The 15,566-nt window shown below is 36.0% G+C and overlaps 1 protein-coding gene across 6 annotated transcripts in view; it reads left to right on the plus strand.

Annotated features, from left to right (window-relative positions):
* The first annotated feature begins 3,792 nt into the window (after positions 1-3,792).
* Positions 3,793-15,566, plus strand: part of LOC110106935 — an 18,107-nt gene continuing 6,333 nt past the window's right edge. The window contains exons 1-5 of one of the 6 annotated variants that reach the window (XM_028695785.1): positions 3,793-6,359; positions 6,435-6,470; positions 6,570-6,706; positions 8,696-8,789; positions 9,222-9,269. In XM_028695785.1, the coding sequence (XP_028551618.1) occupies positions 6,615-6,706; positions 8,696-8,789; positions 9,222-9,269 (234 nt within the window). In that variant the 5' untranslated portion in view covers positions 3,793-6,359; positions 6,435-6,470; positions 6,570-6,614. Of the gene's footprint in view, positions 6,707-8,695; positions 8,790-9,221; positions 9,270-15,566 lie in introns of all 6 variants that reach the window. The other 5 variants (XM_028695788.1, XM_020837037.2, XM_028695787.1 and 2 more) reach the window with 5 other exon arrangements.

A 15,566-nucleotide genomic window follows, 5' to 3' on the forward strand; every position in this document is an offset into this window, starting at 1 on the left:
GATTTGACGTGGCAGTGGTTGTTAATGCTCTTCATGGCACCATCCAGTTTAGTCCAATTTAATTTTCATTACGGTCAGGATATTTCCTTTCCTTAGAATTAAGTCCTTTAATTTTTCTTTAGGTGGATAAAATTCTTATTGGCACCATCCTATTTTAATCTAATTTTTTGTTAGATTAGGATTCTTTATTTTCATAGAATTAGTGTGTGAGTGATGGATAATGTACTTAATGACACCATCCTAGTTTAATCAATTTTCCTTTTCCTGTAGGTTATGATTTTTTCTTTCCTTAGGGTTAGACATGCTAGTGGTGGATAATGCCGTTCGTGGCACAATCCTAATTTAATTCAGTTTTCTTTTCATTTAGGATATGATTGTTCCTTTCCTTAGGATTTAACGTACCATGCCTTTCGTGGCACCATCTTAATTGTCATTCAATTTTCTTTTCCTTTAAGTTAGCATTCTTTCTTTCCTTAGAATTAGAATTGCTAGTTGTGGATAATGCCCTTCGTGGCACCATCCTAGATCAATCAAATTTTCTTTTCACTTAGGTTAACATCTTCATAACCTAAGGATTAGATGTTTAAGCTTGTAGCACCATTCTAGTTTATTCCAGTTTTCTATTCGTTCAGGTTAGGATTCTTACTTTCCGTAGGATTAGACATGGTAGTGGTAGACAATGCCAGTCGTGACACCATCATAATTTAATCCAATTTTCTTTTCCATTAGGTTAGGATTGTTCCTTTCCTAAGGATTAGATATGCTAGTGGAGGATAATGCCCTTCGTAGCACCATCCTAATTTAATCATGTTTTTTTTTCATTAGGTTAGGATTTTCCTTTACTTAGGATTAGATGTTTCGGTGGTGGATAACGCCCTTTATGGAACCATCTTAGTGTTAATCTAATTTTCTTTTTTCCTTTAGGTTAGGATTCTTCCTTTTCTTAGGATTAGGCATGCCAGTGGGGGATAACGCCATTCGTGGTACCATCCTAGTTTAATCTAGTTTTTTTTTTCTTTAGGTTTTGATTCTTCCTTTACCTAAGATTAGATGTCTTAGTGATGGAAAACACCCTTCGTGGCATCATCCTAATTTAAACCAGTTTTCTTTTCCTTTTGATTAGAATTCTTCCTTTCTATAGCATTTGTCGTGCAAGTAATGTTCAACGCCCTTTGAGGAACCATACTAGTTTAATCTAGTTTTATTTTTATGTTGGTTAGGATTCTTCCTTTCCTGAGTATTAGACGTGCTAGAAGTGGATAACGTCCTTCGAGGCACCATCCTAATTTAATCCAATTTTCTTTTTCTTAATGTTAAGATTCCTTTTTTTTTGTAGGATTAGATGTCAAAGTGGTGAACAATGCCCTTCGTGGCACTATCCTAGTTCAATTCAATTTTATTTTCTTTTAGGTTAGGATTCTTCCTTTTCTTAGGATTGGATGTGCTAGTGGGGAATAAAGCCTTTTGTAACACCATCCTAATTTAATCATATTTATTTTCCATTAGGTTAAGATTTTCCTTTCCTTAGGATTATATGTGCCGGTGGTTGATTACACCATTCGTTGCCCCATCCTAGTTTACTCTACTTTTCTTTTCTTTAGGTTTGGATTATTCTTTTTATTAGGATTAGACATGTTAGTGGTGGATAATGTCCTTCGTGGCACCATCCTAATTTAATACAATTTTACTTTTCCTTTAGGTTAGGATTCTTCCTTTCTATAATATTAGATGTACTAGTCGTGTATAATGCCCTTCTTGCCACTAAAAGTAGTTTAATTCAGTTTTCAATTCCTTTTGGTTAGTCTTCTTTCTTTCCTTAGGATTAGACGTGGAAGTGGTGGATAATGCCCTTCGTGGTAACATCCTAGTTTAATCAAGTTTTCTTTTACTTTATATTAGATTTTTTTCTTTCCTTAGGATTAAAAGTGTTAGTGGTTGATAGCGCCATTTGTGACACCATCCTAGGTTTAATCCAGTTTTCTTTTTCCTTCAGGTTAGGATTCTTCGTTTTCTTATGATTAGGTGTGCTAGTGGGGGATAATGCCCTTCGTGCCACCATTCTAGTTTGATATAGTTTTCTTTTTCTTTAGGTTAGGATTCTTCATTTCCTTCGGATTAGACATGCTAGTAATGTACAACACCCTTCGAGGCACGATACTAGTTTAATCTAGTTTTCTTTTCCTTTTTGTTGGGATTGTTACTTTCCTTAGGATTAGACGTACTAGTGGTGGATAATACCTTTTGTGGCACTATCCATGTTTAATTATGTTTTCTTTTTCCTTTAGGTTATGATTCTTCATTTCCTTAGGATTATACATGCTAGTGGTGTATAACGCCCTTTGTGATACCATCTTTTTTTAAGCTATTTTTATTTTCCTTTAGATTATGGTTCTTTGTTTCCTTAGGATTAGATATACAAGAAGTGGACAACAACCTTCGTGACACTATCCTTTGTTTAATCCAATATTCTTTTCGTTTAGGATATGATTCTTCCGTTCGTAAAATTAGATGAGTTAGTGGTGGACAACACCCTTCGTGGCACCATCCAAGCTTAATTAAGTATTCTTTTCTTTTAGGTTATTATTTTTTCTTTCCATAGAATTAGACATGTTAGTGGTGAATAACGTCCTTCGTGGCACCATCCTAATTTAATTCAATTTTCTTTTTGTTAGGATGTGCAAGTGGTGGATAACAACATTTGTGGCATAATCTTTGTTTAATCCAGTTTTTTCCCTTAGGTTAGGATTATTCATTTCTTTAGAATTAAACGTGCTAGTTGTGGATAATGCCCTTCGTGGCACCGTCCTATTTTAATTCAATTTTATTTTTCTTTACATTAGGATTTTCCTTACCTTAGGATTAGACATGCTAGTGGTGCCTAAAAACCTTCGGAGGACCATCATACTTTTAGTACAATTTTTTCCCTTTTCGTTATCATTCTATCTTTTCTTAGAATTATACGTGCTAGTGCTGGATAATGCCCTTCATGGCTGTATCCTAGTTTAATCTAGTTCATTTCGTTTAGGTTAACATTTTTCTTTTCCTAAGGATTAGATATTTAATTGGTGTATAATGACCTTTGTGAAACAATCATAGTTTAATCTAGTTTTTTTTTCCTTTAGGTTAGGATTTTACCTTTCCATCGGATTAGACGTTCTAGGGGTGGACAATACCCTTCATAGCACCATTCTAATTTAATCCAGTTTTCTTTTACTTTATGTTAGGATTCTTCCTTTTGACTAGACGTGCGTGTGGTGGACCTTGTCCTCGTGAGACCATCCTAGTTTTAATTTAGTTTTCTTTTCCTTTATGTTACAATTGTTTCTTTCCTTAGAATTTGATATGCTAGTGTTGAATAAAGCCCTTCGCGGCATCATCCTAATTTAATCTAGTTTTCATTTAGGTTAGCATTCTCCCTTTTCTAAGGATTTGTCGTGCAAGTGGTGAATAACGCCCTTCATTACACCATCATAGTTTAATCCAGTTGTTTTTCTCTTTAAGCTAGGATTCTTTCTTTCTTTAGGATTAGATGTGCTAGTAGTAAACAATGCATCGAGCTTGTTGTGTGATAGAAAGGTACCCCTCAAAATTAAGGAAAAATTCTATAAGATGGTGGTGATGCCTGCAATGCTTTATGGTGCCGAATGTTGGCCATAAAGAGAAGCATAAAGCGGCAGCCTTCCGATGACCCGTATAGGAAAGTAGATGTATTAGATTAGACTTATGTTAAGAAAGGTAGAGGCAGACCTAAAAAGACTTGGTTAAAAAATATTAGAAATGATCTTTCTTTATTAGATTTAAATGAGAATTTGACTTTTAATAGGACACAATGAAGAAAAAATGATTCATGTAGTTGACCCCACGTAGTAAGATAAAGGCTTGATGTTGTTGTTTTAAGTTTGGATTCTTCCTTTCTGTAATATTAGATATGCTAGTCGTGTACAATGCCCTTCTTGGCACGATAATAGTTTAATCTAGTTTTCAATTCCTTTTGTTAGGCTTCTTCCTTTTCTTAGGATTAGACGTGGAAGTGGTGAATAATGCCATTTGTGACAACATCCTAGTTTAATGAAGTTTTCTTTTTCTTTAAATTAGAATTTTTTTTTCATTAGGTTTGAAAGTGTTAGTGGTGGATAGTGCCCTTTGTGGCACCATCCTAGTTTTAACTCAGTTTTTTTTCCTTCATACTTAGGATTCTTCCTTTCCTTAGAATTAGGCATGCTGGTGGGAGATAAAGCCCTTCGTGGCACTATTCTAATTTAATATGATTTTCTTTTCCTTTAGGTTATGATTCTTCCTTTCTGTAGGATTATACGTTCTAGTCATGTATAACACCCTTCGAGGCATCATACTATTTTAAATCTAGTTTTCTCTTCCTTTTGGTTAGGATGCTTTCTTTCCTTAGGGTTAGACATGCTAGTTGTGGATTATACCCGTTGTGGCACTATCCTAGTTTAATCACATTATCTTTTTTCTTTTAGGGTAGGATTATTCCTTCCTTAGGATTAGGCATGCTAGTGGTGGATAACGCCCTTTGTAGCACTATCCTTTTTTAACCTAGTTTTCTTTCCCTTAGAATATGATGTGCTAGTGGTGGTACAATATCCTAGTTTAATGCATTGTCTTTTCTATTAGGTTAGGATTCTTCTTTTCTGTAAGATTCGATGTGCTAGTGGTGAATAACGCCCTTCGTGGCACCATCCTAATTTAATCCAATTTTCTTTTCCTTTAGGTTAACAATTTTTCTTTCCTAAGGATTTGACGCGCATGTGGTGAAAAACTCCCTTTGTGCCACCATCATAATTTAATCCAGTTTTTTTCCGTTAGGTTTGGATTCTTATTTTTATTAAAATTAGATGTGCTAGTTGTGGATGATGTCCATCTGGGCACCATTCTAGTTTTATTCCAATTTTCTTTTCTTTTAGGTTAGCATTTTATCTTTCCTTAGAATGATACGTGCTAGTGGTGGATAAAGCTCTTCGTGGAACCATCCTAGTTTAATCTAGTTTATTTTCCTTTAGGCTTGGATTCTTTCTTTCCTTAGGATTCAACGTTTTAGTGGTAGATAATTCCCTTCGTGGCCTCATCATAGTTTAACCTAGTTTTCATTTCATTAAGGTTAGGATTCTTCCTTTCCTTCGGATATGACGTGCTAGTGGTGAATAATGCTCTTCGTCTGACCGTCCTAATTTAATCTAATTTTCGTTTCCTTTAAGTTAATATTTTTCTTTCCTTAAAATTAGACATACTTGTGGTGGATAACCCTCTTCATGACACCATCCTAGTTTTAAGCCAGTTTTTACTTCCTTAAGGTTAGCATTCTTTTTTTGGGCTGATGCTACAGGGTTGTCCGGTGAGATTGCAACTTGTAAGAGCAAATGCGCCTCTAGAACCACAAGCAATTGCATGAATGAATTATTGTCTGGTACTCGGATACCAATGCTATCTAAACCTGGGTTTAGTAACTTGTCTAGAATGCTGGAATCATCTCTCCTTAGACTAGTAATAGGTTTAGGTAGAAGACCCTTAAGCAAATCGTAAGGTAAACCATCCATAAGGTCTTGTGACATTCTCCAACTAAAAGCATCGTTAGGTCTCCTCTCCTAACATGAAGAGACCATACTAGATAGCTGGTATGGCCTTCGCAACAAGTGAGCCGCCGTTGTCATCGTTACTTCTGATCCAATAGAAAGAACAGTATATAGAAAAGGTATTTTGGAATGTCATAAGTAAAGCTCTGAATATATGTCAAGTTATAGCGGCATAATGAGATCATGAACTTGTGATGGTGTGGATTAAAACTTCTCCAAAACTCATAAAGTTTTTTAGTCATAAAGAAAATCATAGAACTTTCCAACATAAAGCAGCTCACAAAGCTTTCCTAACACATTTCTATCCTGCATGCTACATGTCATTAAAATTCCAAGCAAGTTTTTAACCCAAACTCATGAAATTGTTCTCATGCCAAATATACAACACTTTGCAAAAAGTTCGAAGTCATGTCATTGGAAAGAAGAAGAACGAAGGATAGTTTGATACCAATTTGTTTTCCAAAGGTTTAGAAATAAGTATAATTGCCAACAAGATATTCATATGCAACTCCAACAAAAAGAATCTAAATATGTTCATGGTCCAATCCAACATCATCATTCAAATAAAACTAAAATTAGAAAAATAATTCAAAGCTACTTCTTTCTTTTTCTTTTTTTTAAAACACATAAAGCAAATCCATCTCGCATTTGAACAACTCGATCTCAAAGGTTGAAACACACATTGAGCAAAACCATCATGGGGACGATTACTATGAAAGACCCCTGTTTGTGGGAGAAATATCGAGCAGCTTTCCTCTAAGATTTCAGGTGGTTACACTGTTTTCATGCATGCATCTATAATTTTCAATTGGTGGAATGATGGTGGATGGTTTTGTTGTATAGGATGTGAGTGAAGTAAGCGAAGTTCCTGATTATCAGGTTTTGTGGTTCTTTCTTTCCTCCCAAAAGCTGTTTATTATTTAACTTGGATGAATATTTATGTTTGTTGATCCGATCAAATTCATTTTGTTTGTAAAGGAGGCTTTTGTGGATTTCAGCTGTGATGAAAGCCTTATTTTTGAGATGCTCGATTTCAAAAAAGTGAAGAAGATGGTTCAAGTGCTGTGTGGTTTTTACAAGACATCGCTTGTGAACAAGATGAAGAAGAAAGCATGGTAAGCAGTGTGATGATGTTTTATTTCCATACTTAAAATACTATTTGTGTAGACAATCGTACTTTTTTTTAGAATTTTCCGTCGAAGAAATGTGCTTTGGCTTCTTGGATGCTTTCTTATTTTTTATTGACTGTCCAATGTGTCTTTTAATGACATGAAGCATTTTAGGGAAGCTAAGGAATGAAATTTGCAGTAGAACTATGAGATTTAGCTTGACAGTAAGTTTTGGTTTTGGTTTGTTTTATTAATATGGCCTCTCTCTAGGGAAGCCTTGCTCCAATAGAAATAAATAATGCAAGAAATGTTGTTTTGATGTGTATATCTGATTTGAAGATTGTTTGGGCAAAATTTTATGGTGGAAAACAATATCGACTTGATTTGAAATACTGGAGAAGTCAATATAGTTTTGCAACTTAATGTTTTTATTTCCAAAGGGAAAGTTTGCTGCAGGGTACTTATCATATTTCATACAATATATTATGATTACTTTATTAGGTTGTCATATGACTATTACCTGTAGACAAAGTAGGTGGAAAAAGAATGGCAAGAAACGGTCACATGGATAGGGACATAGGGTTAGAAGCACTATATAATTTATCAGTAGGCAATTTGTGAGTTGACTTTGCATGTCCTTTGAGAATTCTTACGTTTTATTTTTTATAGTTTATTACCGATTATTGTTTAACATTTAATGCACCAAATTATTCTTTAATGGACATAACACATTACTGAGCACAGAGCATCAAAGGGAGAAGTATTCTTAAATTCTGAATGGGCTAAGGATGATGTTGATTATTAAGTATCAATGTTATTCTTTTTTATTCACAATGGAAATCTTTTGCTACCATAGAGGAAACCAAAGTTGGCATTATGCTATATTTACCTAGAACTAAGCATCCATCATATAAGGATTTGAAAATGTTTCCAAAATAGTGTTCCAACTGGGGTGTTAAATAGCTTTTATTTATTTGTCATGCTTCCATGGTTACCATGTCATGATTTTGGCTTTTTGTGGGGAAACATCAGCAGTTGTATGCAATACTTTTATTTCCATGAACATTCATTTGGAGATTTAACTATGGTAGTCGTGTAAAAATTCTTGATCTATATTTTAATTGCCTTGGGTTTCATATTGTTTTATATGCATGCTGCTCATTGTTTTCCAAAGGAAATAACATATTATTGAACATAATGCTATTATTAACATGAATAAATGAAGAAAGATTTACAAGTTCCAAGTAGTTTGGACAATGATGTTGTTGATTATCAAGCATAATTATTTGCACTCATCAGGAGTCAGTTCCGATGATGATATATTGAGCTAAGTGTAAATTGTTAGGTGAGGTTAATGATGCTAATGATGAGTGTACCTCTTGACGTTGTTTAGGAATTTCTTCTTCCCACTGAGGAAACAAAATTTTATAACAAACCATGGTTTATTTTTATTCTATCCGTTTGACAAGATAGGGATTGAGAAAAGATCAGTTCCCAGTTTAATAAAAGATTTATCCTGTTAATTCTTTTGTTTATTGAACGATCCAACTTTTTTCCTGCATTTCTGGTGGAACACTATTTTGTTTGTTGATTTTGCACTTCTCATTTTTTAGATGAAACACGTGGACTCCAGACTGTTGTCATAGTAATAGTGATGGTAATGATTTTATTGATTTAGCCTCTATAAAAGCTTCCTTACATACTCTCAATCTTATATCTCATCAGCTTCTTGTTCATGAGTAAATCATACAACGCATCGTCATATGATGTATGCATATTTAATCTTTACTCATGGTAGTGCGATGAATAAGCTAATTTCATTTAATTTTGTCATTTTCTGTATGCATTTGTGGTGCTTAAACATCTCCATACCCCTGATTAGCATACAGTCATATCTAATCCTTATTTTTTGAAAGTCGATATAATTGATCATCTGTGAGCCAAGCTAATTGATTAAGACAAACACTTCAGCATAAGCTCTTTTTCTATCCACAGCAAGCAGGTCCAAGAGAACTCAGGAATAATAGAAGTAGCTGGTTTACAATATAGAGATGCTCTTGTAATATATACAATAGCAGTTGGTCAAATGGTAAGTTTATTGGCTTTCTGGGCACTTTCATCCCATTTACTATTTGCTGCATATGTCACCTGTTGTTCTTATTTCATGTCAAATACTTTTTGATAAATAGTTTATATAAAGGATTTGTTATTTATAATTTAGCAGCTATTGCATTAAGAGATGATTTTTTTTAATTTGATTGTCATGATTAATTTTGATAAATAAGTAATTATAAGATATATATATATATAGATAGATAACCTGTTTTATATCCTGTATTTCTTGCATAAAATAAAAGTTTTTTTTTATTTACCCTTTTTGTTTTCAATACTCAACCTTATCCATATGTCGTTCCAACTTAATTGTTTTTCTTTATAGGAATTGTCTTTGGAGTTATTAAAGACTATATGCTATTGTTGTGTAATTATAATATTTTCTTTGTTTTCTTTTGTATGGTTCCAGACTATTTCCAAGGACATCCAAGGAATGGAAGCTCCAAAAAGTTTGCGGGTAAGTTTGTTGTTGTTATTTTGGAAAACTCTTGTGAGGATTTGTATTATGATCTCTTCCTATACAGGTTTATTTGTTAAGGATAAGTAAAAACTCCATGTGGTGTGTTTCAAGTACATTTTTAGTTTGCTTATATAAATGAGTTGTAAGTAGATGAAACAACTTTGAGAGTTAAATGAAAGTGGTAAATAAACGAATCTTAATAGTACTATGCAATAAAAGAATATCATAATAATGCATATAAATTGATAAAATTTAACAAATTGTCATTTTATATCGATCTGAGTAGTGGAAAAAGAAATTGTTTATAGCTATGCTTAGTAGGACAACTATGAGATTGTAAAGAAGGATTGTGGTTAAACTTAGGAGTTGAGTTGGAAAAGAGTTTTATTAGAGGGATCTGGGAAGAAAATTTATTGAAGATTAGATGATGTAATAAATTAGGTGTTTTGGGAATATATGGTAGAATGTAGATGATGTGCTAATAAGAGTAGTAGATTAAAATTGAAATTATTATGGAAGATAATAGGAAAAGACATCATGATTGAATTAAGCAAAGTAAATTTATGCAAAATAGAGTTAGCAACTCACGTGGTACTCAATAGAAATAGATGAAAGATGAGAATTCATAATGCTAACCCGAAATGGTTGGTTAAATTTAATTATGATTATAGTAGTTACTTTCTTATAATTTGGTGCTCAAAAGGATTTGCAAAAGGAAAAAAAAAAGAATAAAAGATTTCATGTTATGGTTGTAGTGCATCTTTTGTTTGCACGTATGAAAGCAAAATGCATTATTGAAGGGAGAAATTATTATGTGCGGAGTTCGGACGCAGAGATACATCTGAACATTCACTTAAAATTTGACACGTGGAGTTCACTTTGGTTGCACTTTTTTTGTGCGCTTTACTTGCGCTGTACCTACGCTTTACATGTTCTTTAGTTGCATTTAAGTTGTACTTTGACTACTCTTTTGTTGCGCTTTTTTATTGCTCTTTTGGTGCGCTTGGCTAAAAGTTCCACGGGCACATTAAATATATAAAGTAAAAAATAAATCCAATTGAATATTCACGTGTCCAATCCACGTGTCAAAATTTTATTGGAGTCCGGACATATCCCTACGGCCGTACTTCACACATAATAATTTCTCCTGTCTAAGGAAGTTTTTTACTTTACTTTGATTTGCAGATCACTATCATACTTTGATTTGGCCATATCTTTTTTATGCTTTTTTAGGCATTTGTATGATAAGAACTAGCTTTGTATAATCATATCTATTAAAATCTTATAGCTATAAGAAATTTGTTATAAACATTACAGTTGTAAAAAATCTATTTATTGACAATATTTTTATAAATTTTTACAAATAGCTACAATCGACCACAAATGGACATATAGTTTTATATTTATAATTATTGGGAAATACATCAGCTAATCATCATTGTCTTTATTTTCATCTTCTAAACCAACAGTGGGTTGAATTGTTCTTGGTTTTTTAATTTTCCTATTATTTATTTTTACATCTCTCATTTTCTCTATATATGACACTCTATCTCCCTCTCTCTATCACACACACAGACAGACACACACACTCACCCTTCATCTCTATCATGCTCTCTCATCATCTCTCTCTTCGATCTATTTATTGCTTCTCTCTCACCTTCGTTTCACACTTGCTCTCTCTCCATATCTATCCCCTATCTCTCACCCTCTCACTCTCTCTATCTCTTTCTTTCCCTTCGCATTCTCCTCTCTCTCTCTCTCTCTCTCTCTCTCCCTCTCTCAGTGTCTCTTTATCTCACTTTCTCTCTCCCACTCCCTCTCTCTCTCTCTCTCACATTTTTTTCCCTCTCCCTCATCTCTCCATCTGTCTTTCTCTATCTCAATATCACTCTCTTGCTGCATCTCTTTATCCCTCTCTATCCATTTCCCTCCCTCCCTCAATTACTTTCTCTAGCATCCAACAAATAAATTTTGTACTTTCTCTATCTCTCTCCCCTCTCTCACCCTCTACCTTTCCCTCTCTTTGCTTGCTATATCTCTCTGAAGTAGATGGGGTGGCCACTTGCGGAGAGAAGAAAGAGATAAGAAGCCCGAGACAAAGTCGAAGAGAGGACAAGCTCGTAAGCTTTCCCAAGAAGAAGAAGAAGAATGAAATAAGCTCGCACGCTTTTTCCCAAAAATAACACTCTAGTTTTGTTCCGAAAAATTACCACATAATCTCATTTTTTTTAACAAAACATCACATATTTATAGCTGAAAATGGGGCGGCCAAACAACCCCAAATATTTCCAACCAAACCAATCAAGGCAAGGGAAATAGAAGGCCAGTAGGCTATCCAGGAGTAGCAGCCGAAGGGCCATAAGGAGGAATAGGAACGAACAGCCAAGGGAACCTTAACAAGCGGCCAGGGAAACCGGAATAGGCCGCCCACTGGGGAGAGGAACTAGCCACGAGAAGAGGAGCTAGGGTCAGGAAACCGAAGAGCCATAGAGTGAGGAAAGGAGGGGGGGGGAGTACCTAATTAATGAGCTGAAAAGAAGAAGCAGCTCAGCCATAATGAGCTAGACATAGCAGCTCCCAAAAACACAGACAAAATAGAGCAACCAAGCCCAAATCGAGAACCACCAGCAGCCCAAGAATCAAGTCAAATAATTTTCCCCCCCCCCCGCCTGCTATATCAGATTCTTACCCGATTGAAAGGGCTCATCTCCTGATGAGGATGCTTTAGAATTTTTTTGACGAGATGAAGGCGCAGCCAAAATTGAGCAACCAAGCCCAAATCGAGAACCACCAGCACCCAAGAATTAGGCAAATAATTTAATTTGCCCCCCCCCCTTTGCCTATATCAGATTCTTCCCCGATTGAAAGGGCTCATCTCCTGATGAGGATGCTTTAGAATTTTTCTGACGAGATGAAGGCGCCGCATCTAGCTCCTGAATCATAGCTCCATACCTCTTCAAGATAATTTCTCTTTCTTTCTTGAATTGGTCTTGCAAAAGTTTCTTTTTCTTCATGTATTGTTTCGTACATGCATGCATTTTCATTTGAAGCTTGTATATTTCATTTTGTAGTGGATCGGTTGAACTTCCTTCCGACGGAATCCATCTGTCCATAGGGATATCTTCTTCAAACGCCTCTGGCTTATTTTCTCCAACAACTGATTCAATTTTTTTTTAATGTTTTTTCATGTTTTTAAACACCTAAAGAAAATACAAAAAACCTAAGAAAATCCTAACCTAGGGGTATAAAACGACGCTTGCAAACTTATGATATAAAAACTCCTAAGCTTGCTTGCAATCATTGAGAAGAAAGATACATATGGGGTGATCACTTGCGGAGAGAAGAAAGATATAAGAAGCTCGAGTCGAAGTCGAAGAGAGGACAAACTCGCAAGCCTTCCCAAGAAGAAGAAAAAGAATGGAACATGCTCACAAGCTTTTCCAAAAAAAGAAAACCCATAGGCTTTATTCCAAAAACTATCATATAATCTCCTCTTTTTAAAAAAAAAAACAAAACATCACATATTTATAGCTTAAAATGGGGCAGCCAAACAACTCAAAAACCACCAACCAAACCAATTAGGTCAAGGGAAATAGAAGGCCAACAGGCTATCCAGGAGCAGCAGCCGAAGGGCCACGAGGACAGGAACGGGCAGCCAGGGGAACCAGAATATGCAGCCAACGAAATCGGAACAGACACCCACAGAAGAGAAGAACCAGCCACAGGAAGAGGAGCCAGGGGTAGGGAACAGATACCCAAAGAAACCAGGGTAGGGAACTTTATCTCCTTTCCCCTCTTTTACTTTATATTTGTTAATATATTTATCTCTCTCTATCTCGTGCTCTTGATGTCTCTCTCTTTCTGACTTCCACTCCATTTTGTTCTCTCTCCCTTTGTCCATAATGCAATAAAAAATTTTGGAAGGGACCCAAATTTTTTATCACAAAAACAAAACTCTTTCTAGGATTATAGAAAGACATAAAATACTTAAAATAACACAAATGATATAAAACACAACTTTAATAATAAAACGGCTTACAAACAAAGACTCTTACAAACGTTGATGCTTACAAACGTTTGACAAATTTAAGACTTAAAAACAAACACCTAAAGAAGCTTTCATCCATTAGAAGAAGGATACATGTGAGGTGGTACTTGCAGAAGACGAAAGAAGTGAGAAACTAAGAAGAAGGGTGGAAAGAGCTCGCAAGATTTCCCAAGAGATAGAAGAAGAAGTGATGGAACAAGCTCACAAGCTTTTCCAAGAAGAAACCCGCAGGTTTACATTTCCAAAAATCAATCACATAACATACTCAAACAACCCAAAACATATACTATTTATAGACATGAGAGGGGAAAACAAACAACCCCTCATTAATTTAAAAGCTTATTTAAATAGGGAATATGAAAAGCCAATAGCTATTCCAGGAAACGAAGCACCAAAGCCACGGAAAAGCCCCCAAACAGCCATGGGAAACCGCTCAGCCAGGGAACTGAAGAGGCAGCCGCGGAAACCCAAGAGGCCTGCACGGAACCAAGGCACCAAAGCACGGGAAAGGCCACAGAGCAGCCAATAGAGGAAGCCAAGGAGCCAAGCACGGAAAACCAAGAGCCATCCACGGGAAACAAATAGATAAGGGGAAGGAGAAGAGACAAAAATTAATGAAAAGCCAACAACCATTCCGGGAATCGAAGCACCAAAGCCACGGAAAGCCCCCAAACAGCCACGGGAAATGTCCCAGCAAGGAACCGAAGAGGCAGCTGCGAATACCCAAGAGGCCCGCACGGAACCGAGGCACCAAAGCACGGGAAAGGCCACACAGCAGCCAACCTTGGAAGCCAAGGAGCCAAGAACGAAAAACCAAGAGCCATCCACGAAAAACGAATAGACAAGGGGAAGGAGAAGAGATAAAAATTAATTAGCTACTAATTAATTAATAAGTGAATTAAAAACATAGCTCTTAATAAGCTAACTCTTAGTTCAATAAATGAACTAAAAACCAGCTCATAATGAGCTAAATCTTAGCTCAAAAATTAATGAGCTAGCAAGCTCAAGGGAAGTTAAAACCAAATTTTTTTGGATTTGATTTGACCCCTCTTTGCCTACATCAGACCATCACTTCGCTCTCCATCTATCTCCCGCTCTCACCTCGTCCTCTCTCTCTTTACAAAAATATATTTCTTTCTCTATTTCACTCCCTCACTCTCAAACTTTCTCTCGCTTTTCTCTCTCACTCTACATCTATAACTAAATTTATCTCTCCCTTTTTCTCTCTTTTATTGTCTCTTCCAAATCTCACATATTCTCCATATCCTCCTCCCTCTTTCCCATTCTAAACCTCTCTCATTCTCTCTCTCTAAATTCACTCTATTTCTCCAACCTTCCCTCTCTCTCTCTCTCTCTCTCTCTCTCTCTCTCCCTCCCTCTCCCTCTCTCACCCACTCTATCTATATAAAACATCTCTCTCTCCGTCTCTTTATCTATCTATCTCACCCTTTTTGAGTCTCTACCTCGCTCTAGCTCTCTCTAGATGCTTCTCTTTCTCTAGCTCTAGCTCTCCAGCTTTTTCTCCTCCTCGCTCACTCACACTCTCTCGGTCCCTTTCACTCTCTCTCCTTCTCTCTCATGTCCATCAATCACGCTCCCTCTGACATTCTATCTTTCCCTGTCCCTCTCTACCTTCTTCTCACTCTCTCCACCTCTACATCTCTCTTTATCTATTTCTCTCCCTCTCTCTCACCTTCAATCATTCTCCCTCTCTTATTCTATATCTCCCTCTCCCTCTCTACCTCCTTCTCCCTCTCTATTACTCTCTTTGCCCTTGCTATTACAAAATGCATCTCCCAAGCTCTCTCTCAGTCTCTCCACCTCTATATCTCTCTCTCTATCCCTCAATCTTATGCTCTCTCTCTCCCTCCCTACCTCTCTCCATCTCTTTCTTTCTCTATTTCTCCATCAATATTTATATATATATTACTCTCTTTGCCCTTGCTATTACAAAATGCATCTCCCAAGCTCTCTCTCAGTCTCTCCACCTCTATATCTCTCTCTCTATCCCTCAATCTTATGCTCTCTCTCTCCGTCCCTACCTCTCTCCATCTCTTTCTTTCTCTATTTCTCCATCAATATATCTCTCCCTCTATCTTACTCCCTCACTCTTACTTCTCTCTCTCCCCTCTCTCTCCCTCTCTCAATCTCTCTTTCTCACCACTTTATCTCTTTAGAATGCATCTAATTCATTATATATTTCTATTTCGTTCTTCCTCTCCCACTCCCTTTATCTATCCATATAT

The sequence above is a fragment of the Dendrobium catenatum genome, unplaced genomic scaffold, assembly GCF_001605985.2.
Source record: "Dendrobium catenatum unplaced genomic scaffold, ASM160598v2 fragScaff_scaffold_674, whole genome shotgun sequence".
NCBI lineage: Eukaryota > Viridiplantae > Streptophyta > Magnoliopsida > Asparagales > Orchidaceae > Dendrobium > Dendrobium catenatum.